The 27662-nt window shown below is 38.4% G+C and overlaps 1 protein-coding gene across 1 annotated transcript in view; it reads right to left on the bottom strand.

The window, feature by feature from the left end:
- Positions 1-27662, bottom strand: part of colec12 (collectin sub-family member 12) — a 43100-nt gene that overhangs the window by 2716 nt on the left and 12722 nt on the right. The window contains exons 3-7 of the mRNA XM_056267566.1: positions 12399-12521; positions 9113-9199; positions 7489-8532; positions 3350-3841; positions 200-342 (exon numbers count right to left, since the gene is read on the bottom strand). Coding sequence (XP_056123541.1) covers positions 200-342; positions 3350-3841; positions 7489-8532; positions 9113-9199; positions 12399-12521 — 1889 coding nt within the window. The remainder of the gene's footprint in view (positions 1-199; positions 343-3349; positions 3842-7488; positions 8533-9112; positions 9200-12398; positions 12522-27662) is intronic.

The raw sequence follows: 27662 nt of genomic DNA, 5'->3' as shown, positions 1-27662 counted from the left end.
AATCATCAGTATTAAAACAATAAAAGACCTGAAATATTTCAGTTGGTGTGCAATGAATCTAAAATATATGAAAGTTTAATTTTTATCATTACATTATGGAAAATAATGAACTTTATCACAATATGCAAATTTTTTGAGAAGGACCTAGATAATGCTGTTAAGACACATTACATATTCAAGAATAGTATCCAAGATTTACCTGCTCATCTTCATCATTGATTATCAGCATAGATGAACTCTTGTTGTTGCAACTTTCCTTCGTTTCATCAAAGTTCAGAATTTCTGGTGGAGCTGAGAAGTAGTAACATTTGTCTCTGAAGCTCTTCCACTGAGGTGGGCACCCTTAGATAAAAAATAAAAATAAAAAACAATATAAGAAATATTGTCACATCTCCATTTTTGCTAAAAACAAAACAAAAAAGTAGCACTTATGCGAAATATAGGCTGGTTATGTACTGTATAATTCAAGTCTTCAAGTTCAAGTGCATCGGTATAGCATGTGCTATACTCTCTATGTGCAATGCATCTTTAGTTTTTCATGTTTTTGTACTGTCCCTATACAAACATTTAAAAAAGTAACATCAGTTACATTCTAAAGTGTGGTTTGTGGAATTGACAACTTTTAAAGTGCCCCAATTTTGCTATTTGAAAGGTTCCAAATTTTGTTTTGGAGGTCTCCAACATTAGGTTTACATGCATCCAAGGTCAAAAAACATTGACATTTTCTAATAATATACATTGCACATTAGGGCTGGGGTAAACGATTATTAATTAAACGATTAGTCTGTGGATTATTTTATCGATTAGTCGACTAATCTAACGACTAATTGAACGATTCTTTTTTGTAACATGGAAATTGCTGGAGTTCACATTCAATGCACAACAATTTTGATCTGGTTCTTACAGAGTATCTACACTGTAAAATGTTTGGTAGGCTACTCAAATGAGCCCTATCACACTTGGATGTGGTGCTCATTTTAATGTTTTCAGTGCTCATAAAAAACATCCGGACTGATTTTTCGGTTTTGTTGACGGGGGTGGGGTTTGCATGCGCTTCATAAGGCACACACGCACATTTGCACACACACGCGCAAGGTCTCTCGCTCTCTCCCTCGCTGCGCGCGCTACACGGTTTGGAGCTCGCGAGCTCTAGATTCCGGGAGATTTTAACTAATTTGCGGTCATCAGGGAGCCGCTATCACTATGCGGGAGACTTGGGATGTCAACTCCATTTGACAAAGAGCGCAAATAACGACACCTTTACGTTTGGGACTAAATTTGAAGTATTCCCATACCTTCGATGATTTAGTGCGAGCTGGTTTTTTTTAGGACTTTTTCTTTTGTTGGGACTTTTGCATGGCTTTGTTGTGAATTCTGTGAAGAGGTTGCTGTTTCGTCCTCGATTCTGCAATGTTTCGGTCTCCCACGTGTGTGTGGCGAGCTGTACCGCCGGGAACGGTGCAAAAAAAAAAAAAATACATAAATAAATAAAGAAGCGTCGACAAAAAAATATGACGTCGACGAATTTTTGACGTCGAAGCGTCGACGTCATCGACGCGCCGCTACAGGCCTATTGCACATCACCTCTTTCTCACAGTGTCTGAAACGGTTCGAACAAGGATCCAGTCTCTCTAAACCCATCCCTTCTAAGAGCCTACTCTGCTATTAATGGTCAGATGGCTCAGTCTGTTGTGATTGGTCTACCGCTTACAGCGCATGTTGGGAAGGAAACGCCTATTACCATTATCTGAATTTCAGCACTGGAAGCTTCCTCAGCGCTTGATACACAGTAACAATGGTGTCAGTTTTACCCATAGACTGTAAAAGGTTTTACCGTATCAATTAGGGATGTAACGATTCACTCATCTCACGATGCGATACGATTCACGATACTGGATTCACGATACGATTTTCTCACGATTTTTTTTAACAAATGAGATTTAAAAGTGTACAAAAGTGTCCCTTTTATTATTTCTCAGACAAAATGCTGCACATTTCTTTTTAATTTAAAATATATTTGTCAAATAATAAAACTACATTAAAAAATTAAGGGGTACACTGGTAATTCGCACACTCTGTAAAAGACTGTAAAATTAGTACCAGATTGACAGGGGTTTTTACATTGTAATAAAGGCAAGATTCTAATTTTGTTATAATTTGTATCATTACACTAGTAAGAGTTAAAAAAAAAAACACATTTAGAGAAAGGGATAGTAAAATAAAAATACAACACCTGGTTGCCACGGAAACACTGATGCACCTTGTGATCTCCGTGGCTCTCGCAATTGTCGTATTAATGACTTTTACTTGAAAACGGAGGTGACTGGTGCTTCTCACGGTGGTGATTATTATTAGTCTACGGAAAGTCAAAATGCCGCCACACCTCCGATTTGAATGAGTCAACGTCAACATCTACGCTTGCCGTCGCCATGTGTACTGTTTGACGGCGCGTCCACACACTGGTGCGGCGCGAGCGGAGCAAACCGAGCGTTTTCAGTTCATTCCTATGGAAGTTGAGCTTGGCTCACACAAGATCAAGTTCCACGAATGAAGTGAAAACACTCGCTAGCTTCACGCCAGTGTGTGCTCGCTGCTATTGTGCCTGTAAAGCGAGGTTCACACAACTTCACCGTAGGCTATACAGTAAACGCGCCCTGCTGTTTAAAATGTGTATCGCGATTCGTTTAACATTTCAACCGACTTGAATCGTCACACATTTTTATCGATTTTCAACCGGTTGCGAGTGAATCGTTACATCCCTAGTATCAATTCCAGCATGAGTCCTCATCCTTTTGAAGTGCATGCAAAGTTGCAAAAAGGATTTGCAGCATTGAAAACAGCATCTTCTCAATATGTCGACAACACGAACCAAACTCTTCCAGGCCTCAGCTACAACTACAGTGTTTGAGGACGGGTCAATGTAGAGCAGTCAATAAAGCATCCTATGAAGACCATAGGCTGGCATTATGCAAATATGTTACATTGTTATGTAGGTTTGTAACAGGAAGTGAGACTGGAATTGCCGACAACTCGTTTCAGCAGTTCAGAATTGATTCTTTCTTTTAGGAGACAATAACTATATTTGTTGTGCACTTTGATCTTTAAAACTTGGCAGACTTTTACATTTACTAAAAGCTATATTACACACTACATGAAAGGTAGTATTTAAAATAGCTTAACAGGGGCACTTTAACTTACATACAAATGAACAAAATACATCTCGGAGTACAAATGCCAAATATTTTGAGATCCTTATTTTATATAAAAACTATCCACATAACATAAAATCTGAATTATTTTTTCTGTATAAACAGTAAACAGTGAAAGGGAACATAAGAAAAGCTTGTACCTGGTGTACTTGTTGGGGGCGGCGCTACCTGGCGGTTGACAAAGCCTTGTGGATCTACCCGGGGCACAACTACTGGTGCAGGAAGTCCTGGTAATCCAGGAGGTCCAGGTGGGCCAATGGGGCCAACGGGCCCACGGGCGCCTTCCAGTCCTGCAGGCCCAGCTGGCCCTCTGAGTCCCAGGGGCCCCTGTGGCCCAGAAGGACCTGGCTGACCATCTCTTCCAGGCAGACCAGGTATACCGGGGTCACCTTTCTCTCCTGAAGGCCCCGCCCTGCCCCCTGATCCTCGTGAACCCTTTGACCCAGGGCTTCCTCTTGAACCAGGTGGCCCTTTCAACCCTGGCACTCCAGGAGGCCCCGTTGGTCCCCTTTCTCCTTTAGGCCCAGCAATACCAGGTCCTCCTTTTTCACCACTTTCACCTTTCTGGCCAGCTTTACCAGGCAGTCCCTGAGACCCTTTGTCTCCCCGAGGACCTCTTGGACCAGGAGGACCTGAAATTAATGACAAAAAAAAAAAACATATCTTCTACTTGATTGTCTAAAAGCACATGTTTACATCTAAAACATCTAAAAGCACAGTTTATGTTAATAAACTGCACTTTGGTTCGGCTACACTCGCCTCCAGTGGATCTGTTTATTAATATCTAGTGATGGCAATTTCAAAACACTGCTTCATGAAGCTTCGGAGCTTTTACAAATCTTTTGTTCCAAATCAATGGTTCGGAGCATGTATCAAACTGCCAGAGTCACGTGATTTCAGTAAACGAGGCTTCATTACGTCATAACTGTTTCGAAACACTTCGAAATTTCAATGTTTCACCGCTGGAGGCGATGATCTCTGTCAACCCATGAATCACGAGGAGTCACTGAGAACCAGTGAACAAGTGTCTGTGGGTTTTACCTGATCTCTGATCAGTTTTATACATTTGTAGACGTTTTAATTAGACATTAGTAGTATAATTAAAATTAGGTAGTTTAATAGTCTTATTGGCCTGTTTAGCTGAGCCATTCATAGAACAACCCTGACAATTGATAAAATAACACATTTACGCATGATAATCTTATTAGATGATTAGATAATAGCATTTGAAAGATTTTACTTTCAGTAAAAAGTTTGCAATAGATTTGTAAAAGGTGTTTTTATGCAGGTTTGGCCTGGGTTTTTGTTGCATTTACACGGTTCTGGCCACTAGGGGTCACCGTGGAGACGGGTGTTGGATAGTTCCGAAGCCTCGACACAATACGGCACATTTGATTCAACTGTTTCAGTGTTTCACGAAGCCTCGATCTGCCCACCACTACTAATATCCAAACATGAATGGAATACACTGACTTGACACATGAACAAACTCACCAACAGCAGTACATGGAACAATTCGACAAGAGACAATAGTGGAAAATGTGGAAAATGTTTACATTTCAGTGTGCAAAATGTTCTATTTTGTCTTGTGTGTTGTTATCTTTGTTTTTTTTTGTTTTGTTTTTACGAAGTGCATTCTTGCTTTGCCTTTTAAAGTTATATGTATGTGTACTGGATGAATTGCTGCTGGATTTTCGTTGTTCATTTCTTGGGCAATGACAATAAAAACTTCTACTCTAGAAACATGAGGGCTATTTATACACAAAGACAAATAACTTAACAAGACACACCTGTGAATAATCAACAAGGACCCAATGAGAACATGACACGTAGACAAGGGAACCAATTAGAACAAGACACATGAACCAGGAAAGCACATGACAGGATAACATGAGGGGAAGAGGGAATCACATGACAAACAGGAAGCAGGAAACATGACTAAGGTAAAATTACTAATTAAAAGACATGAAAACAAAAACGGACCAAAACCCAAACCAACGTGACAGTGCTGCTGTTGCGGCTGGTCAAGCAAATGTTTGTGCTTTGTTTCTGTTTGATATAGTTGTAAAGCTGATATTTTGGTCTATAACTCTTGAAATATTGGCCCTGTATCTTGCTCTCTCATTGGCTGTAGGTCAACACTGATGTCATTTTCAGCCAGAACACATTTCAAACAGCAGGATTTTGAATCGCAGAAAGGTCCAGATATTTAGCATGCCAAATATCTCACGGGCATCTTTGATAATGCGCACTGCATGATTGACACTAACGTGAACGAGCACCGATTTGCCTCCGATATCGGGCATTTGTCTGCGATTTAGCAAAATCTGTCGGCGAGTGAAAATTGGGGCTAAAATCATGCAGTGTGAACTCGACATAATGTAGTTAACTAATGGAACCCTTGTAAAGTGTTATCTATATTTTTTAAATAAAATAATCTTTTAAAATACTTTATACAGGCTACATGATCTTGTTTTCTGAATTCAGATTTATTATTACACCATTAATTAGGTTACCTTAAAGGTATTGTAGGTAGAAATTTTATAAAAACTTTTTTCCAAATTTGTTTAAACTTTCTATATATATCAATGCATAATTAAAATGCAACTACTCTGATAAAAAGAGTATAAAAATCGAGTGACTCTAGACCGTTTAATCTGCACTAAACACAGCTCATTATTTCCTTCCGGGACGAAACAAAGGATTGGCTTAGGCGACTGCCACTCTCTCGCAACCATGGCAACCACCCTTTTGCCACACAGGACCTGCCCACTTGCGCGTACCCGTTTGATTTGAGGAATTCAAGAGGCACGGAACCTTAGCAAAACAATGGCAGAGAAAGACCAATCAAAATTCACATATGCAGTTCGCGAAGGCAAACCAGCCAAAAAAAGGAAGACAGTAACGTTACTAGAAAAGGTAATGAACAAAAAGTCTTTGGATAAACAACGATTTATCTGTCCTCGAGCTGACGATGCGGTAGGCTACTTGTCTCTGGAGAGTGATTATCAGATCAGTCCTCATCAGAGTCAACGATGCTTTCATCATGGAAACTCTTACATGCACAACACCATATATGTTATGAATCTTTCACGAAATTCATCTTCATCACAGTGTAAATGATGGCAATGGAAAAACGTGTATCATGCAACCTGTTTTTAGCTTTGCCTTATAGATAACTAGCTCGTTAGCGAATCAATAAATATATATTTTAAACTTTACCGATATCAATATGGTAGCTTGATAGTGAGTACAAAAATACATCTTATTTGTTTATCTTCATAATGATAAAGTTAGATTTTTTTTATTACATGTGATTCTGACATGTCACTACATGCACTGACTGCGCTCCTTCCTCTCCGCTCGTCTCAGGTAAATAATGCGTCTTCAGCTCAGCGGTCGGAGTCGCGAGTTCATGTGTTTTGGGGGCGTGACTTTGGAAGGAGCCCAGAAGGGAGGGGGTGGAGTAAATGAAAATAATGAGCTGTCTTTAAAACAGTCGTGAGAGGTCTACAGACATTCGATTTTTATACTTTCTTTTTCAGAGTACTTACATTTTAATTATGCATTGATATATACAGAAAGTTTAAACAAATTTGGAAAAGAGTTTTTTTTATAAAAATCCTACCTACAATACCTTTAATCACCTCAAATTAAATCAAATCTGTAGCTCCTCAAAATTTGTACTACAAAAATTTCTTTAAGCTTTTGATTTGAATATTTAGTGATAAATATATAGTATTTTTCGTCATTTATTTTAGTAAATAATTTTACATTGTATCATTGTTGTGCTTGTTTTTTGTTTGTTTACTGTTTCAGCAATTTAATTCTTCAACATGACAATGTATTTGAAAAATGCTGTAAAGCAGTCGACAGCTTGTGGCACGCGGAGAGATAATAACAGAAGTATGCACCTCCAGTCACATAAATGTTTTGTAGGGTCTGCGCGCTAACGTGCGTTATAATCTCACTGTTTAATGGTATTTATAGATCCTCCTTACTTAATAAAACAGGCAATGTGACTACGAGGAAAGATTACGTCCGTATGCAAGTTCGAGGGATTTACATTTAAATTAAATACATACAAGTCTTTAGTTATTGTCATGTGCCAATGATTATCCCTCCCCACATGCCAATGTTGGCACACGTGCCATAATTTGCCGACCCCAGCTGTAATATTTTGTATAATAATAATAAAATATAAAAAGTAATTATTCAATTGTGTATAACAAAACAGAATTGTTTTAAATAGTCATTATTCGATAGCCTAGGCTCTTACCCTGAAGGATAGTGAAGTTTGTGATGAGCTGAGAGTGTTTGCTGTCGACCAGTTTCATTTCCTCCATGACTATAGAGAGGCTGCTGACCTCTTTGTCGAGCCTGGCAGCGATATCCTCCTGCTGGGCTTTGAGCTCTGTGCTGTCTGCCTTAGTTTCTGCCACACTGTTGTTGAGCCCCAGCAGCAGGTCCGAGTGCTGGGTCACCGTCTCGGCGCAGGTGCGCAGGCCATTCAGGTCCATGCTGATCGCTCCGAGCAGCTGGGTGGCAAAGCTAACATTCCCTGTAATGCGGTCCATTTCCCCCTCGTTGCGGTCAAGACGTGCCTCTAGTGCATCGAACTTCATGGAAGTGGCATTGTCGTGGTCTCGCTGATGGTCCATGAGCTCACGCAGGCTCTGGTCGTGGCCGTCGGTGATGGCCGAGGCGTTCTGCACCTGCTCTGAAAGCGAGTTCAGCTGAGAGGTCACGTCCTCCAGAGAGTCACTGTTGGAGCGAGTCAGTGCAGAATTATTAGCAGCTAAGGCCTGAAGGTTCTGCACCTTCTCCCTCAGCCAGTCGGCATCTGCTTTGGTCTGCCTAGCCACCTGCTGAAGGCTCTGATAGTCATTCTTAAGCTTCTGGACAGCCTGGCTAGTGTCCTCCACTGACCTCTGGAGGGAGCTGAGGAGGCTCCTCTGCTGGGTCTGGGTGTAGTTCAGAGTGCTGATGCTGTGAGTGTTTCGACCCTGTTCATCTGTCTGCACCTGAAGATTCGTCTGGAGCTGCACAGTGTCAGTCTTTAGTCTGTCAATCAGACCGCTGTATAAGTTTAAGGTGCGGTTTACTTTGTTGATGACGTTGGCGTTGCTCTCCAGCAGATCTCGGAGTGAGAGGTGTCCGCTCTGCATGTCCTCGCCGGCTAGCTGTAGCTCATCAAGAACAGCTCTGTTGCTAGAAGCCTTCATAGCAACGTCGCTGAGTTGCTTCTGCAAGGTCTGAATTTCCAACTTGAATGAGAGGAGTTCACTGGTGGCGTTCTCTGACTTCTCTCCCGTTTGATCATCTGCACATCAAATATAGAAGTTCATGAAGTGAAAATTAAAAATGGATTCAGAGCAGCTGAGCCAATGACGCATAAGAGTGTCCATTATAAATATTTAATGATTAATTTAAAGCAATGTTTAATGGCTGTTCTTAATTAATTTGAATGACTTTTAACCAAGTAAAAAGTAAAATATATTTTAAAAATATTTTTCAAGACAATTGTTTTACACATATGAATTATTAATTCATAGAAATCACACATGATATAATACAACCTGTACTAACCTTGCCTTGACATAAAAAGGTCACAACACATGACTATAAACAGTGAAGCAGAATTGTTAAATAATAATAATAATAATATTATATTACAGTAAACTACCTAAGGTAGTTTTTTCTTCATTATGATAGTGTATTACCATCCTAGTTTTTGACGTAATGCCACAAAAAAATATACATTTTATTTAAAATATTAATTTTTATTCAGAAATGAAGTGTGATATAATTATAATGTGTGAATGTGTGAAGAAATTAATGGATAGGACGGGAATTTTGCCAGTTATGTGATATCTATAGGGCAACATCTCAGGTCTACTTACCAAGTTTCTTAAGGTCTGTCTCTACAGCCATGATTTTCCCTCCATAATTCTCCATACCTTCTGTTACATTATCCATCCTTTGGACCACTGTGGGACATACATTACAGATGCCAGTCAAACCTTGTCTGTACTATGGACTACAAGTATACTATAAGTCCTGAAGGATGCACTTTTAATAAAGAGTCAAGAGGCTGCTTGAGATTAATCTCTGAAATTTCCTTCAAAATGCTGGTCATTTTGACCTGTGGACATGATTCAACAATTTTAACTTGTCCAGTGCACATGCATACAAATACAACATAAATTCCACACATACAGTCATGCAGGAAATACATGACACTTCATTTCCTCTGGAATTTGGAATGGATCCTCCTGAGCAGTCTTTATCTGAGCATCTCCTGAGCCTTTGTGGGAATTCCCAGCAGTCTTGCTGGCACCACTATTCAAGGACAGATTTTGGTCTTATCCCTGATTTGTACAATAATGAAACCCCAGTTTAAGATGCCCAAGGGCTAAAATGTTAATATAACCTGCCATAACCATGACTAGGCCATGTATGTACTTATGTACAATGTTGTAAACATCTTTAGTCTTGATTCTAGAGTTCTAGTGTTCACATGCACCACTAGAGGGCGCTTTCACTATGCATTCTGGGTGATTCTTTTAGTAAGTGGTATATGATTAAAATACCAACTGTCACATTCATCTTTTTCTTTGGAACGGTCAGAACATGATCTTACAGTCTATTATGACAAAGTCCTGGTATGGCTTCAAAGCCCCCTCTTGATCCCAGTGTTTATCCCACTGAACATCTCGCTGGTGGTCAAACATGAATGAAAAAATAAAGTCATAATCTTTGCTCTCTAGTGTATTTACTATCACTGTTTTCAACTCGTGTTTCATTCAGACATGCAGGACTCAGCAATTCACTGACAGCAAACTCAAACACATCAAAGATATAGGGTGTTAGCATTCCTGGCTGTGCTTGTGTAACCAAACACAAAAAAAATATATGCTGTAGGGGAAAAACAAAACATGGAGGTCCATTTCAAAGGCTTGTTGGTCATTTTCACACTGGGAGTCTGTCAGCGTGAGGTCAACACTGCCAGTTCCTCCTCTCAGTCTCCTGCCCTCCTTCTCTCTCCCACTCTCCATTCTTTCTTGTATAAGCCATGTTATTTTTGAATGGAGTTTAGTAGAATTGTTCTCTTAGATGTATTAGGCCTCAATCTAAATATGCACCAAAGACTATTGAGACACTAACTGGACTAAATCTGAACATGCAATTAAAACTCTTGTTGATATATAGCTTCAGGAGACCGTTGAGAAGAAATACAGAATAAGCCATAAAGTGACCAGATTCACTCTGGCACTGCCAACAAAGGAAACAGGAACTGTATTCAGAATGCCACAAAGTCCCTGTCAATCAACCTGTGGGTTTCGGGACAACAAATTGCTGCTAAGGCATAAAATCTCCTCTGGAGCAGGTTTACAGTGAGACTCGCTGCTTTACATGGTCTTCTCATCTGGTTGGCATTAGGGCTTTAGAGAACCAGAGGACACATATGGACTCAATGGACACGTGATCTGGACAATCAGATCAAATTCATTTAAATGTAAATAAGCAAGGAGACATCTTCAATATCAGTACAGATTTGGGGTGCTTTGTAGAAGTTCAATTGTTCCATTCAAAGATACAGGGATGAGAGTATAAAACAATCAATATTAGTGAATGAGTGTACAGTCTTATTTTAGTCTTATATGACAATCATTTACAGATACTTTTATCCAAAATTACTTGCATTGCATTCAAGGTATACATTTGATATACAGTTTTGTATATGTGTATCAATCTATCTGTCTGTCTGTCTGTCGGTCAGTCAGTCAGTGCGTCTGTCTGTCTGTCTGTCTGTCTGTCTGTCTATCTATCTATCTATCCAGCTAACAGGGAATATTCTGTCAAGGTTCACTTAAAGATATGAACAAATATTCTTCCAGTAACGTTAATAAAACATTCCTTCAAAGTTATCTGGTCTTTAATAATGTTCTCAAAAAAATTACTTATACATTGTTCAAGGAATACATTTAATAAACCTGAAACATTTCGTTGTAAATCAGTGAACATTCAAAAGTAACGTTCCCATTATGTTGGCAAAATGATAAAATAGAATGTACCTTCTACTTTCGCATAACCAAGAAAAACCCTTTTTAAACGGGACATTTTGAATGTTCAGAGAACATTCAGAAATAATGTTTTTAACATTAAGGTTATTAAATTTAACTTATTTCGTAATACCTTATAATATTACCTATTTTCTATTTGATCAGTTCATCCATTCCTTAAGAATCAAACCTATTAGCACTGCAAGCTATAGACTTATGAGCCGGAGAGACAAGCGTGCAGCACCAGATCTTTAGAATTTTGTCTTTGTCTTTGAACTTCTGTTTTTGCGGTAGCTCTGTATATTTCAATGGCATCGCAGTCGAAGAGTATTTAGCTGGTGAAGTGTATTTACTTATTGTAGAGTTAACAAAAGTTATCATGAGCACAATAATGTTTGAAGCGGAAGTCAAAACATATATTATATAATTATATATTATATAAAATATAAGGAATATTTTAAAATGAGTGGTTCATTCATAAATCCGAAAGATCTTACCTTTATAATGTGGAAATACAAACCGGAAGACAGAACACAACAAGCACAGCGCTTAAAAGGGGCAGGGCTACGTAAATATGAATGCTTTAATCACATAACTGACTAAAATTACTTAAAAATCAAACTATATACGAAAACTAGAAAAATACCTCTAATTTACAGTGGCCGTCTGGAAGACAATAATGTGCTTATCCTGAGTTTTAGCACCAGACAAAATAAACTGCGATGCTCTGTTTTACAGCGCTCTGGCTTTCCCAGCTAATACAGAAAGCAGATGCCACAGTCTGATTGACAATATTTGGAAAACTATCTTGTTTCTATGGTGCAATACAGTTGCCTTATGTCAGGACAAATAATAAAGTGAGCCAAAGTTCAAGACTGAACAGAAGAAATTATGGTGAATGTTAAATTATGGCACATTCTTGATACATATTAGTTGGACATAAAAAAGTATAAACCCAATGAACCTAGATTTTCCAGGTTTATGGTCTAAACAACAGACAGCAGGAATTGTCTGTACTGTACTTTTGTTGATTTGCAATCTTTAGTGTGAAAGCAGGCTCTAAATGACTCTAAAAGATGAATGAGAGAGTATCTTTAAAAACAATGATCAGAAGACTTCCTACCTTTGTATCCCAGCACAGCCACAGCTATGGTGAGCAGAGCGCAAAGCACATACAGAAGAGCAATGGCCACCCTCAGAGCCCAGTCATTTTTACATTTAGTGCATTCACTTCCCTCCTGGATACCTGGAACACAAAAGAGCATTGCATCAAAATTTCTGACAGGAAAAATCAGGGAACTGCCTTTGGTTTCTTAAAGGGATAGTTCACTCACAAATCATCATTTACTCAGACTAATGTTGTTCCAAACCTATATGACTTTCTTCTGTGTGATATAAAAGAAGATATTTTGAAGAATGTCTCTTTTTTTCAGTAGGGTCCAATGTTGTTTTGGACCTGATTGACTTACATTTGAATGAATAAAAACATTCTTTAAAATATCTTCTTTTGATATTTACATATAGAAAGTAAATAATCACAATATTTCTGTAACTTTTTTCGGCAACACTTCACAATAAGGTTTTATTAGTTTACATTAGTTTCACTTTTCGTTCACTAACATGAACAATACCTCGACAGCATTTATTTATTAATCTTAGTTAATGCTAATTTCAACATTTACTAATACATAAAATTAAAAGTTGTATTTGTTAAGTAAGGGTTAATGTACATCCAGCCGGTTATTATCGCAGAATAAACCCCGACAGAGTGATCATGACCCCGACGCGAAGTGAAATTTGTATGAAACGAGTTATTATTGATTTGAGTTTTAATATTTTATTAGCTCAACAAACGCAAAACTTCCACGAAGAAAAAACATTCCTAGCAAGTGTAAAGGGTTGACTTTAGTGAGTTACCCAGATGAGCCTGGCCCTGGGTTATCAGCTTTTACCGGTTGTTTTGGGAAATAACATACCGCTGGATGGCACGACTGACCACCAATCAGAATCAAGTATTCAACAAAGCCCTGTAATAACATTAGTTAATGCACTGTGTGAACTAACATGAACACAACAATGAACAACTGTATTTTTATTAACTAACATTAACAAAGATGAATAAATACTGTAACAAATGTATTGCTTGTTTTTAATGTTAATTAATACATGAACTAATGTAAACAAATGAGACCTTATTGTAAAGTGTTACCCTTTTTTTCTGGCATTAGCATATTTTTATGGTCTTTCTAATCATTATGTTTGACATGTTGATGATGACCTATGCTTTTTATTCAAGTTTTAGACATGGCTATATTGCCAAACATAAATTGTCAAAACATCTGAAACACCGTCAGGAAATTACTTGAAGAAAAACAACACAAATTCCAAGGGACAAATCAACTATTTCAGAGATTTCACGCAAAGCAGCTTTAAAGATCACATTGTTTCATCACGTGATGGTGTAAGCGAATAACTGACTCTCTGTTTGTTTTCAAGAGTCAAGCTGAAACTACACCATCAGGGCTTACTGCAGCGAGAGACCATGCGTCATGCTTGTCCTGAACAAGAATGACTGATTTGTGTCAGTCTGGTTCAGATTACCATTGAGCCAAATTGTTTTCCCCTTCGGTCCAGAGGGAATAAGCGGTCAACCGTAAACAGTGTCCCACTAGGACAAACCACAAGTTTGTATGGTCATAACAGACTATGACGTCAAATTCGCCACACGCTGCAGCAAAGAGTAAAGATGACCCCCTGTTGTGTTTAAGTTGAGGCTTAGCAAATAAACATGTTCACTATCTCCAGAAACACTCCAGACATTCCACAACGAGGCTCACATCCTTGTTTGACTTATCAGCATATGGTCGGAGTGGCAGCCATGGCATCCAGGTCAGGCTAAAATGAAAGTCCCAGGAGAGAGCTGGGGGGTGGGCAGGTCGCTGAGGAGCTTGTCCTTAGACCCACACATCTGTGTAAACATCATGGCAGAGCGCCTCAAAGGGCCCTCCGAGCTATGGCCCCGGATGTAGGGGGGGGTTTACATCGAGGATTTGGTGAGGTGGTCTGTGTGGGGGAGATCAGAAGAGGCCTACCCACCCTCACTCAACTATAACCAAACCGCACCATGTAAACAAGCAACATCACAACCTCTGGTTATGGGTCACTGGGGTGTGCAAAGGAGACAGAGAGAAAAGAAAACAATAAATGCATCACTTTTACATTGCTGTAGAGTGTTTATTGCTGTGTTTCTTTCACCTAATGAAAACTATTAACAAGAGATGGACAAATTGCTCCTGACTAACAGCTCTGAAGCTAGATTAACCACACAGCTTGCTCCTTTTGACGCATGCTTTCAAAATCAGGAGGGACAAGCTGATTTAACTAAAGAAATACAGATGTGTTCTTTCAGATAGCTGGAATTCCAAGACTGAACACTTAAATTTGCACTCTGTAACAACAGATAGGGAACAAGCAAACATGTTCCACTTACGTTTGGAATGAAAACTGCTTCTTATTCAGGTTTTTTTGGGGTAAATTCTGGAACTAATTGGTGTTCCGTTAACTGTTCCAGCACGTGTTCCCACTGAACCTATGGAGTTACCTGCTGCAGTAGTTCAACAATGATGCAGCAACATCGTTGCTAAATCTACAACTAACATTTATTTTTCTTGGAGGATTTACAATCATGTGCTTCTGAAACTTAAAATGTCCCAAAACACTTTAGTCAAAGTCAGTAACGTGTCTGAATCATGTCCGAATTTAACAAAAGGGGAAATTAAACTAGACATATGTCTAATTATATAAACTCATGACTTTGAGTAACAAAGTAATCAAGAAATCAGGATTTGCTTTTACCTATAGTAACAGAAGGGTTTGCTGAATTATACATTTGAAGAACCATATCATATTGTTGAAAAATGATGTAATGAATCATGTCACTATTGCCATGCTCATATTCTATAAAAACTGTTGTATTTATTTTTTTGCTGGTGGAATTCTCTCTGAAATTTGATTAAAGCATAAAGGCATTGTCTAGAATATGTTTAATTATTGCTGCGCAGCAGGTTAGTGTCAGGGTTCTGTCACTTCTGTCTAGTCTATTTCTTGGTTTTGTGACAGAGCCCTGACACACCTGTTTTATCTTGTCTGTGCCTTGTTTCATGTGCTTTCATGTCTTGTGCTGTGTAGCACACAGCTTGTGTTTTACACTAGCTGTGTGCTTTCATGTTGTCATGTTTTGTGTGAACACGTGGCTTATGAGTGTTTTCATTAGCTGCGTGTTCATGTCTCGTTTTGTGTGAGCACATGGCTGGTGATTGGTTTTACTGGCCATGTGCTTGTGTTCAAGTCACGTTTGGTGTGAGCACATGGCTTGTCATGTATGTTTCCTTGTGCCATGTGCTCTCCTGTTGATTGTCTAGCCCCTCCCATCTTGTTACCTGATTATTGATTCATTTGCCCCACCTGTCCTCCCTCGTTACCTCCTTTGTTTGGTCTCCCTATTTATTCTCCCTGTGTTAGCAGTCCTGTGCTGTTTCGTTGTCGTATGTACCTGGTGTGTTACCTCTTGTGTCAAGTCAGTCAAGTCAAGCCAAGTCAATTGTTTTCCCCTACGGGGTAGTTTTGTTTGTATTTTTGTTTTGTTATTATCATTAAAGAACCCATTATCTCTGCACCTGAGTCCTCGCTCCTTTCACCTCCACCACACCTGACAGTTAGTGGAACACTTGAGACCTTATTCCCAAGTGATAGTGTTCAAAAAGGAACGAGACGTCGTTTGACTCAGTGTGAGACTCTTAGGTGGGGTCAGATGTGGTCAGGTAATAATTGTTAGACATTTTATGCGGTCAGAGTAGCTACAATTAGGCATCAACCAACGCGGTCAGAGTCACCTTGAGGAATTTTGCAGGTGTCAGGGACACTTGGTTTAAAACTTTAGTCAGGTGCGTAGGGGAAAATCTACCACACATCACAAACTACCTTGTAACCAATTACGTCAATGTGCCGGCGGGTTTTACCATATCATTAACAGCGAACTAGCAGAAGAGTCTTGAGAGATGCCAAGTTATCCTGGTATATTTTTCTGTTGATATGAAAAATCGGGTCGATTTAGCAATATAGCGGGTCTATGATGTATATTACGTTTCTAATGATTGTTAGAAGGCAACTGTCTGACTCTGAGATGCGAACGGGAACATGGTTTGTGTAACATTAGCAACACATTATTAGCTGTTTGATAGTCAAGCAAAAGGCAAACCGTTATGTGTCTGATGTTGTAAAGAGCGATACCACTGTGCAGCGTTTACCTCAATACGTTGGCTGAGTGAATCTCTGAGCTGGTGTGAGTGGAGGCAGGGATAATTTGCATTTTCATGAATCCGCGTTTACTAAATGAAGCTATTTAAAGTCATGAAGAATTTTTTTTTTCACAGGAAAAACCGTTTAAATATGTCATGTTGGTGATCAAAGATGAGTTTTAAAGGTGACATATTATGCCCCTTTTCACAAGATGTAATATAAATCCAGTGGCGGCCTTAAAGCAGCACTAAGTAGGAATTCCATTTTTGTCAAACAGCGACCCCTAGAGTCGCTGTGGGGTACTTGAACTGTCGTGAATAGCACTCACGCAGAGATGGCTCGCACTCACGGCCGGATCCCCCTCCCCCTGTACACCGGTACCTGTTCAGTAGGATGGACGCTGTAACGAGTGGAAATAAGGTATGGCCCCTTTAACCCTTTCACGCGTACGATCACACCGGTGTGATCAGTCTTGGCTGGTCCCTGGAGCGTACGATCACACCGGTGTGATTAGAACGGTCAGTGCATCACGTGATCAACTGCTAAATTCAAACGTGCTTTCGCGCGTTGGCTGGCGCTGAGCCAGAGACGGACGCACTCAGTGCTGTCATATATCACAACTATTGAGTATTTTAAACCACATAATGTTTATTTTAGGTTTCAGACATTTAAATACACATAAGTACTAGCAAAACAGTGATTTTGAATTAGTAAAATAGACACTGATGTCTATGGAAACGGCTACAATAATCATTTCCATTATAATAAGACAAAACGTTTTATTCATATCAGATACACATTGTGTAAGTAGCTTTACATTTTACCCTATTCTTCTCCTAGTTCACCGGCCACTTACTTTCATGTATTTCGTGAGAAACAACAGATCCGATTCTCTGAACTGTGAAACAAACTAACATGGCGCCGCCCATCGCACATCCAGCTCAACTAACGCGATCGTTATAAAGACGTTTAAACAACAAAACACATCCACTTGCACATATTTGACAATCGGAATATCAGTGTTTCATGCTATAGCTAATACATGTGTGAATATTTTGAATAGAAAAGGAAAAAAGACATAAACGCAGATCATCACTCATTCAGCTCTGTGTTGTGATTGCGCTCTGTCACGTGACAAGAAATGACGCGTCACCATGGAAACATTAAAGTGGCAGGTTCTAAATAACGGTCGCCTTGAAAAACTCACGCTGGGGGGTCAGTTAGAATATTTTAAACGTACGTGCGAAAGGGTTAAGAGCTGCGCGCGCCTAACACCACATGTATACGGCCCAAAGTTGCAAGGGTGGTTTTGTGGCTCACAGGCACCAGGGGGGTGCGAGACGACCACCATTCAACACGAAATCAGTAATATAAACATTACAATGACTCCAAAGCTGTTCGGTTAAGGTAAAAAAGTTACTTAGTTCACCTTTAAGCATCTGGGGGCCCGTTTCAATAACTAATATGGGGCCCTACCCACATAAAACAAACATATTAGAGCAGAAAAAGCAAGGATTCCTGTTGGTTTACATCAATGGTATATTATTTTATTACGTGCACTTTCAGCTTAATGAACAGGCAGCTCAACATAGAAATAATCCAACCTTATTTGATTAAAACTATATACATTTATACAGCGTTTTACGCTGGAATAAGCTTCGCCCTTTCACGCAGGGCAACTTCACTGCTTAATTGATTTGCGCAGAATATTTTCAGCTGTCTGGGAGTTTTAAAAAAAACAGACTGATACGTTTCATTTCCTCTTAAAATTCTTTTCCTGCTCAAAATAACATTTTAACCTGACGGCAAAAAAGCAAAGGTATAAACACAAACTACCGATATTATACTTCAGATCGCTTAAGCCGTTTGCTGGGGGCGGTAAACGTCGCCATGGTAACCCCGAGTTCGACCAATCAGAGACGTCAGTGTTTTGCTTAGAATTGTGGGTAGTAGTATTTCTCCAGAAGATCGCAAATAACAAGGTTGATTTCATACCTTGTGACTTTTATAGGAGCAGAAACTTTTGTTTCACAACCTCGTAGCTCGTGGTCAATCTACCTTGGATGGTTTAGACATTATGGCTGAACATCAATATCCAACGGAGAAAATTAATGGGATTTTGCTGGTCTGTTGCTGTAACTAGTCAAACAGCCTGAATAAATTTAAAGCATAACACACAACAGCCGAATTCTACTGTATGTTAATGTGCATATCCTAGTCAACACTTCAGAGTTTGAATCCTACAGATCTCATGATGGATCATATTAAAAGTTGGAGAACAAAAGTGCTGCTTTAACTCTGAGAGAGATGAGGTTGTTAAGCTGTGGCAGGACTTGGGAGAGAGAGAGAGAGAGAGAGAGAGAGAAGGAGAGAGAGAGAGAGAGAGAGAGAGAGAGAGAGAGAGAGAGAGAGAGAGAGAGAGAGAGAGAGAGAGAGAGAGAGAGAGAGAGAGAGAGAGAGAGAGAGAAGAGAGAGAGAGAGAGAGAGAGAGAGAGAGAGAGAGAGAGAGAGAGAGGCCTGCATCAATGCCTGTGCAACAGCTGTGTTTCATTTAGACTCAGGAAGTCGCTCAAAGAAAATTCCTGTACTTCTCTTTTTTTCTTTGTACCTGCTATAAGACCCACTCACACTTGCCCAATGCAACAGAACACTTATGATGGAAATTTCCATGGCAACAAAAATACATTTTTCCACACTACACACAGAAAGTGGTCCACGTTTGAGTTGATTTTTGATTTGGTACTGTGACTAAAATATAGAAAGGGGATTCTTCAATTAGGGGAAGTTTTTGTGCCCCTGAAGGATTTAGAATATGCTCTTGCTACTTTATTATTCTAGTTTTAGCATACATTATAGTAGGTTTTAACTTTTCAATTGTCTCTTTATAGTATTTTCTAATTTTTAAGAATACTCAAATGCATCTTTGATCGAAACGTTTTGGCTTCACTTTTCAGGACTTGTGCGGCACACTTGTTTCTACTTGGCCAAACAGGGTAAGAGGGAGGATTACCAACCATGATCACAGCCTTATTCCATGGACAATGAGACAAATGTTGTTAAAAGTGAGAAATCACCCAAGATCTCCCAAGGCCGTCTAATTTGGTCTCACATAAACCATAAAGGCCTCAAGCAGCCTTTACAATTTTTATAAAAACTTGCTTGTACATTTACTGTGGGTGGCTGATTCATAATTATGTTTAATGATGCCTTCCTTAACGTTCAAATGTTTTAACTATTGTGACCTACAGTTTGAAAGCTAATGAATACATTAAGCAAATCTGAGCAATGAACTCCTCAGGGTCCAATCAGAGTTCAGGCATTTGAGGAAAAACAATTATTTTGTCATTTGATAATAATTATAGCCTTATCTGCATGATCTGCATGTAAAAAATATGCAAAAGTTGTGATAATAAAGTATTTTTTCCTCATAATTTAATTCAAGCATTACCTCTACTGATTTCATGTTGGCCATCGTTTTGTCACTGGACATCTTGAAGACCAGAAGACCAGAAGTGTGAAATGATTAAGCATGGTCAACTAGTAAAAACAGACCCAGTCAGTCTCTGAAGATGAAGAGGAAACAAACCCTTGCTGTATGTCATTGCGGTTTATTTCAACATAAGAAAACAATGAGTTTTATCAGTATCTACAGTATCCCTATGTGGCCACTGCTCACATCTGGAATCATCACTCACAACAAGACACAAATAAAATACTATTCGCATGCAGTTTTCAGTTGTGTAGTACCAGAAATAGCAATTTTGTGAACATCTCTGGATCCAATCATCATGCCCCCAGCGTCCCTCATTAAAAGCCCCCTCTCTGGAATGTTAACAAGTAACTCTTTAAAAAAAAGGGGTAACTACAGAGACAAATTACTACACCATTATGTTTATAAACCTCTGAACTGTACAGCTCCACACTACTAGCATGCCATGCATCAACATTTTTTCCCCCTTTTTTGACAGCAAACAGGTTTATAACACTTTAAATGGGCACAACCATCTGGAGCATATTAAAGAGGATGGGGGGGGGGGGGGGGGGGGGGGGGGACGGGATCAAATGATGCAAGAGAACATTTGATACATCATCCCACCATGCCAAGGACTGAAGAACAAACATCTAAAATGTCAGCTCAGCTTACAGTTTGGATACAAGGAATGATTTCTTCAAAGAACCCTTAATGTTACTGACATTAACCTCATTTTATATACAACTTGGGTATACGAAGTGAATTCGTTAGCATATTTTAGAGATATGTTAATTTATGAAAAGCTTAAACATGCCACCAAATCTGGTATATCCGTGTGGAATAGGTCTGGACCAATAGCACAGCCAATTAAACTGGAGCATTTAAAGGAGCGAGTAGATTCACGAGATCGAATCTTTATAGAAAATGACTAACAATCCAGGTTATAATTCCTCTGCGTATTGTTACGCACTCATGGTTGGGCTACGACATGAAGCCTTTGTTTACATGTTTACTTGTCTCTGCTCAAATGTAATAAGACACGTGCAGTTTTGATACAAACAAATCAACAGCAAAGCAATTTATAGAACATCTTTGTAACGTTTCTGGATTTTTTATGACATCAGCTACAAAATAAAGGCAGAAATAGGAATAAATCCTCTCTGGAGTTCAGAGAAAGGCAATAAAGTCTTTCCTAAGACATTGGCAGAGTCACTGGGCCACGTGTGGGCTGTTTTCAGCTCCAATTATTTCCTTATGTGATCAAGGCCATGTGCAGTTTTAGAAATCCAGTGAGACTCTAAAAGAATGAGAACTAGTGATTGTGAAAACAGGTTCTCAACAACTTGAATAACTGGTTAATGGTCATTCAAGATAAATTAAACATATTTTGTTCTTACAGCATAGAATGAAAATATTGAGAAAAGACTAGCGTCCATGTAGATGCTTATGTGGAGACCTGGAAATCATCTGTATTGTATTACTGAAATACAATGTTGAATAAAGCACAACCTTAAGAGGAAATCATAAAAAGGATGTATGGAAAATGTGTGGAGACAAAAACAGAGATAATTCACAGCCAGCCAGACAGGCAGATCCCACTCAGAATCTGAGACAGGAAATCAAAATCCAAAGCCAAGAGCCGCTGGCTAATGAGCTAAAAGAGAGATTCTGCTCTTGATATTGGTCTATTGTACTAAATAAATGCAAATACCTTGAAATCCATTCTTCTCCTACTACTTTTCCGAATGGTTTAACAGTATTATGCTTATAACTTAACCTGATCCTCAATTTATATGAAGTTATTTATTTTATGTAATTTCTGTCTTGGTGATTGATGCAGAAAGTGTCATTAAAAAACATAGCAAGAAAACAATGTTGGCTTTGATACATGCAGAATTTGGCAATGACTTGAGTGAAGAGACATCACCTTGTTCTTATTCCAGCACACAATATGCTATTTTTATTGTTGTTGTTTTTAATTGCACAATATAAATGCAAAACAACTATTTTAGTCTACTCTGAGTTGTAGAACAAATGCTCCTTACAAATAAAGAACTAACATTATGTACAGTCATTGCAAAGTCCTGGCGTTGTTCTCGAGTGGCTTGGTATGGAGTGGGAATGGGATACATCCTTTATAGCCACTCACAAGCATAAATAACAAAAAAAAAACTACATACACAGTTTAATTTAATTTTTATGGTTTTAAAACCCAATCTTTTAGACTGCGTAAGTGATCAGTGAGCAGATTCTTATTCTGCATGTGCTTATAGGCGGTGCAGTCATTTTCTGGCATATCTACAGTAGATGCAATAGTTTTGACTTGAGTGTCAACCAATGCCAAATGAGTTTCAAATAAACTGGCCATATAGAGAGACCTGACAGAAAGGTGAAAAGTTGCATGGCATGCTTGTTTATACCATGTCGTCAGGTTTCCTTAAAGCATAAACACATGCCTCATTATCCCAACATTAGAAAAATTAGGCCACATGCCATTATAATCATATATGATCCAGACAAACAACTAAAGGCTTATTAATAAAACATTTGAGTAATCACATTGAGTCTGAGCTGCTTGAATAATTCTGCTTCACTGTAAAATCATACAGTGACATCATAATGTTGTTATGGTCAAATCTATATATATATATATATATATATATATATATATATATATATATATATCAAGAGCAATAATTTTTTATTGAAATAAAGCTGAAATAAAATATAAATATCAGATGAGAACTTTATGCCTTGCCAACTAACTGAAATTAAGTTCAAAGTTGAAGTACTAAAAATGGAAGAAAAAAAAAATATATATATTAAATAAAAAAATGACAATAGCACATAACAGATTTACTAAAACAAACAAGTTTAAAACTGAAAATATAAAATTAATCTGCATTGTTACCTTATACAATTAGATTTTTTGTTTCTAAATCCCTAGTATCTAGTAATTTTGAATTTTTAACTTTATTTAGTTTAAAAAAGATGTTTCATACAGTGTACAATAGTATATAACAAAGCAGAATTCAAACGTAGTTTAACTTAACAGCCTCAAGACTAAAACATTTTATTTAAAGAGGGTCTTGAAGGACTCATACTAATGACCTCAGTGATAGAAATCATATTACGAAATAAAGGTTTGCTTTCAATCTTTTATGGTTATGGTTTTATAAGGACCTGAGAGGAGACTGCTGGGGCAAATAAAAAGAACACCTCCCACAAATGTACTGCTGCCTGAACCGATTTTCAATACGGCTCATTGCTCTTGACAGTAATGTGATGTCATCTAGATGTATCCAAGGAGATTCAAAACAGCCCCCTCATTCAGAACACTGTAATGTTCTGGAATCCGGCCCTCAACTTTCATGACAGAGAAAGAGGGGGGAAAAGACCCTCTGAGCTATTGCAGATTATTTTTGGGTCTGGATACATGTAGTCATAAATGTAGTACCTCTCCTCAGAGAAACTTGCTTGAATGATAATTGAATTGTTATGTACATGTTTCTTCAATAACACATAATAAGCGGACGATAAGAGTGTTACCACAGAGCCATAGTTATATTACACAATGATTTACAATATGATTCTGATTTCAGCTGAAAATCATGACTTGCAGTGAAGAGGGATACTGATTTTCCTGTTCTCTGCATGCACAATTACCGGGTGACATTTGTTTCATATCTTCACTCTCAGAGGCATGATCTCATTTTGTCAGTATGTTTGCCAAAGAACATGCTTGGAAACAAAAAGGCAAGAAAGTAAATTACAGCACTAAACAATGATCCTTCAAGGAATTAATGGCATAGTTCAGAGTAAGTCAACAATTCCTGCATCCAATTCCTGCATCCAAAAACACAACAGGCATTAAAGGGATAGTTCACCCAAAAATGAAAATGCTGTAAGTAATTACTCACCCTCATGTCGTTCCAAACCCGTAAGACTTTCGTTCATCTTCGGAACACAAATGAAGATCTTTTTGATGAAATCTGAGCGATTTCTGTTCCTCCATTGACAGCTACACAACTACCACTTTGATGCTTCAAAAAGAGATCGTAAAACTAATCCATATGAATCGAGCGGTTTTGTCCAAATTTTCTGAAGAGACACAATCTCTTTATGAACAGATTGAATTTAGGCTTTTATTCTCATAAACATTCATCAACTCACACATCAGTTGTGGTAAACAAAAGCTCAAGCATGTTCGCTTCACGTGTAAGAACCAATGAGGTTCATTCTCGTGTTACGCAGCACGTTTAAGCTTCTGCAAGAACCAATCAGGTTTTTTCTCGTGTTACGCAGCACATTCGAGCTTCCGTAAGAACCAATGAGGTTTTTTCTCTTGTGTTACACAGCCCGTTCGAGCTTCCTAAAAACCAATGAGGTTTTTTCTCTTGTGTTACACAGCCCGTTCGAGCTTCCTAAAAACCAATGAGGTTTTTTCTCACGCATCAAGCAGTTACGGGTGAGCTTCTGTTTATGTTCGCTGATCAATGTTTATATGTGAATAAAAGCTTAAATTCAATCTGTTCATATAAAGCGATCGAGTTTCTTCAGAAAATTTGGACTGAACCGCTCAATTCATATGGATTTTTTTACTAACTTTTTGAAGCACCAAAGTGATAGTTGGTGTCAACAGAGGGACAGAAAGCTCCCAGATCTTCATTCATTTGTGTTCTGAAGATGAACGAAGGTCTTACAGGTTTGGAATGACATGAGGATGAGTAAATGATTACAGAATTTTCATTTTTGGGTGAACTATCCCTTTAGAATTGTGAAACACTTTCTTCTCTTCTTAAAGGGACAGTTCATGCAAATATGTAAATTGTCATTATTTAATCTATGGCCAATTAATTTTCAGTGCAACACAAAAGTAGAATTATCTGTAAAATTGTTATGCAGTCCTTGCCATACAACAACCAGGGGCTGTCAAGCTCAAAAAAAGGATAAAAACACAATTAAAGACCATAAAAGACAACATTAGGTGGATTATTTATATACTATTATAGTATTTATTAATATTTTTGAATTAGATTTTATTTTTACATTTTCATTTTAGTTTTAGAGTTGTAATTTTATTAAAGGTGCTATATGTAACTTTTCTTCTAAAATGAATCCTTTTTTTATTGCCTGTGTGTGAAGGGGTTGTAATCACACATTACAATGATCCACTTGTCGGGTTTTGCTATTACCTCTGAAGGCCAGTATTCCTATTTCTATGTGAAGTCTCCGGGTCGGATTTTCTGCTAAATCCATCGGATATGTGACGTGCATGCGCGCTCCCGAGCCTCTCTCCTTTTTATATACAGTCTATGCGACGGCACTGCAGCTGACGACATGGAGTCTGATAACACCAAAAAACAACCTGCCTCCAGCACAACACAGAGTCCAACACAAACTCCACATAAATATAAAAAACAAAACAAAAATGTATCTGCTGAAGCTCGTCAGGCCAAACGTGAATCGGATCGACTTAGGACGAAAACACGGATCAACATCGGCAGAGTGTTTGAATTATGGAGAGACCTCCGCTATTTTTATTGTGATAAATTACAAGTTTTCAGATATGCTGAAATAAATAATGGTAAACTGTAATGAAATAGCAAGGTAAACTACAACATATATGAGACATGAAATTAATACAAAAGACTGTTCCAGGATAACAAAAAGTAGGTGCTTAAGGATGTAACTTTTATTTTATGTAGGCCTGTACTAGATCTACTGTCTAACGTCACTCATCCCACTACTATCATATTGTTTATAATACACATTTCCAGACACGTTCAGTACAGTAATGTTACTTCCTAGGATCTTACTGTTACACTGAAATTGTTCAGTCTAGTTCACTAACCGTTTTCGTTATCATATTATACATTCACCTATGTTGACATTGCTGATTGTGAAAGATACACGAATAGTTAGTGAAATGCCTCATACATGCTAGATAACACCACAAATGTAACGTTATCATGGTACGAGCATGGAGCATTAGTTCAACGTCAAGCTGATAAAAGTAGCCTATTATTGTAACGTTGCAGTGGCAGTTTACATGAGTTTCCAGCATGTTCTGTGTTGTGCCGAATTTCAACCCCCTGCCAAATTATTACGAAATTCGAATTCGAAATTCGGCACAACACCAGTACCATGACATGAGTTAGAGTTCTCAACGGGCCTGAAAATTACAACCTGACCCGGCCCGTGGCTTTTAAAGCCCGGACCCGATGTAACCCGACACATCAACATGAATTATCTGCCCGAACCCGGCCCACGGCCACATGTTGTTATTTTATATTCTTTATATATATATATATATTCTAGCTTTTATATTCTAGATTTGAGGTGAATATATGTTTATTGGTGAATACTAACCTTATTACATTATAGAAGATTTTTCATTTAATATTTAGTTAAAAATGAAAAAAAATACCAAATAACCTGCAATTTTAGGTTTTTAACCACTGATACAAATCGTACTGTAACTTTAAATTTTAGACGCAAAGCCATTTTTCATGCAAAGCCTTCAAAAGATTTTCATATGGAAACGCTATGGAAACGCATGAACAAATTTCATGATATTTTTATGGTGTTTTTTGTTCTTTTTGGAGTTTGACAGCCGTGGTCACTAAGGACTATGTAAAGAGTTTTTAAGAAATGCCTTGGCTGAACTGTCCCTCTAACCTCTTTACTGTGTATGGAATGTTCTAGCAGGCGGGAGGAGTGTGGGTCGGGGGGTTTGGAGCAGGAAAGGTTCATGCTAGTGGGTGGCCCACCGCAAGGCCTGGATCCTGACTCAGCAATCAGCAGCCGTCACAGTGGAAGGCTGTTCGTTACCGCAGCAACTAAGCTTAGCCTGACATAAGCCAGAATCGCCTAAGAGCACTCACAAGCTTCATCACTTTACGCAGCCAATAAAACCACCAAGCTCTTTAATAAACTTCCATGCCAGGCATGCTTGACACGTAACAGAACAAAGTGCAACAAACACCAGGAAAACGGTGCCACTCCACCCATTGCGTAAATGACTGAGAAACAAATATAAACACTAATTACATTGGGAGACATACAAAACAAACTACAAAATGAAATGGGGATGTGTTCGCATTATGTTACAACACTCAGTGGAGCCATGTCCAATTAAACTACAGATGTACCATGAAGAAAAATTCCTTGTGCCATAGTTCAAAGAGATTACAGTCCAAATGTCAGCCATCAGTGGAAGAAATCCTTGCTTTTTCACAATATTTTATAATTTATGAATGCTTATCTGAGTTAAAATATACATTGAAAAAGTAAAAAAAAAAAAACGTAGCCCGATCAAGAATAATACCATGCATCAGTTTCCTAGACAGCCAAAGTAATCAAAGTCTCAGAAACAAAGGCACTGTGCCTCTGTCTTGGCCAGTTCCGCAAAACAGATTGCCAGTAAGTAGTACTCCGAGCAAAGGAAAATACTACATCTTTCTTTCACTCTACCTTTTTTTTAGGTCAGGAAGCGCAGAGTTGATTTTGGCTGAGTTGGGAGCCAAAAGACTTTCATTAATATATCAGACAGCGCTGCACTCGAGGCCTGTCTTTTATTGGTAATGCCAAAAGAAAAAAGTTGGTCTCCACCAG

Source organism: Rhinichthys klamathensis, unplaced genomic scaffold (genome assembly GCF_029890125.1).
Source record: "Rhinichthys klamathensis goyatoka isolate OS25496 unplaced genomic scaffold, OSU_Roscu_1.1 h1tg000261l_1, whole genome shotgun sequence".
In the NCBI taxonomy this organism is placed as follows: domain Eukaryota; kingdom Metazoa; phylum Chordata; class Actinopteri; order Cypriniformes; family Leuciscidae; genus Rhinichthys; species Rhinichthys klamathensis.
The sequence above is the reverse complement of the archived record's forward strand: the minus strand, read 5'-3'. Positions and strand labels throughout refer to the sequence as shown.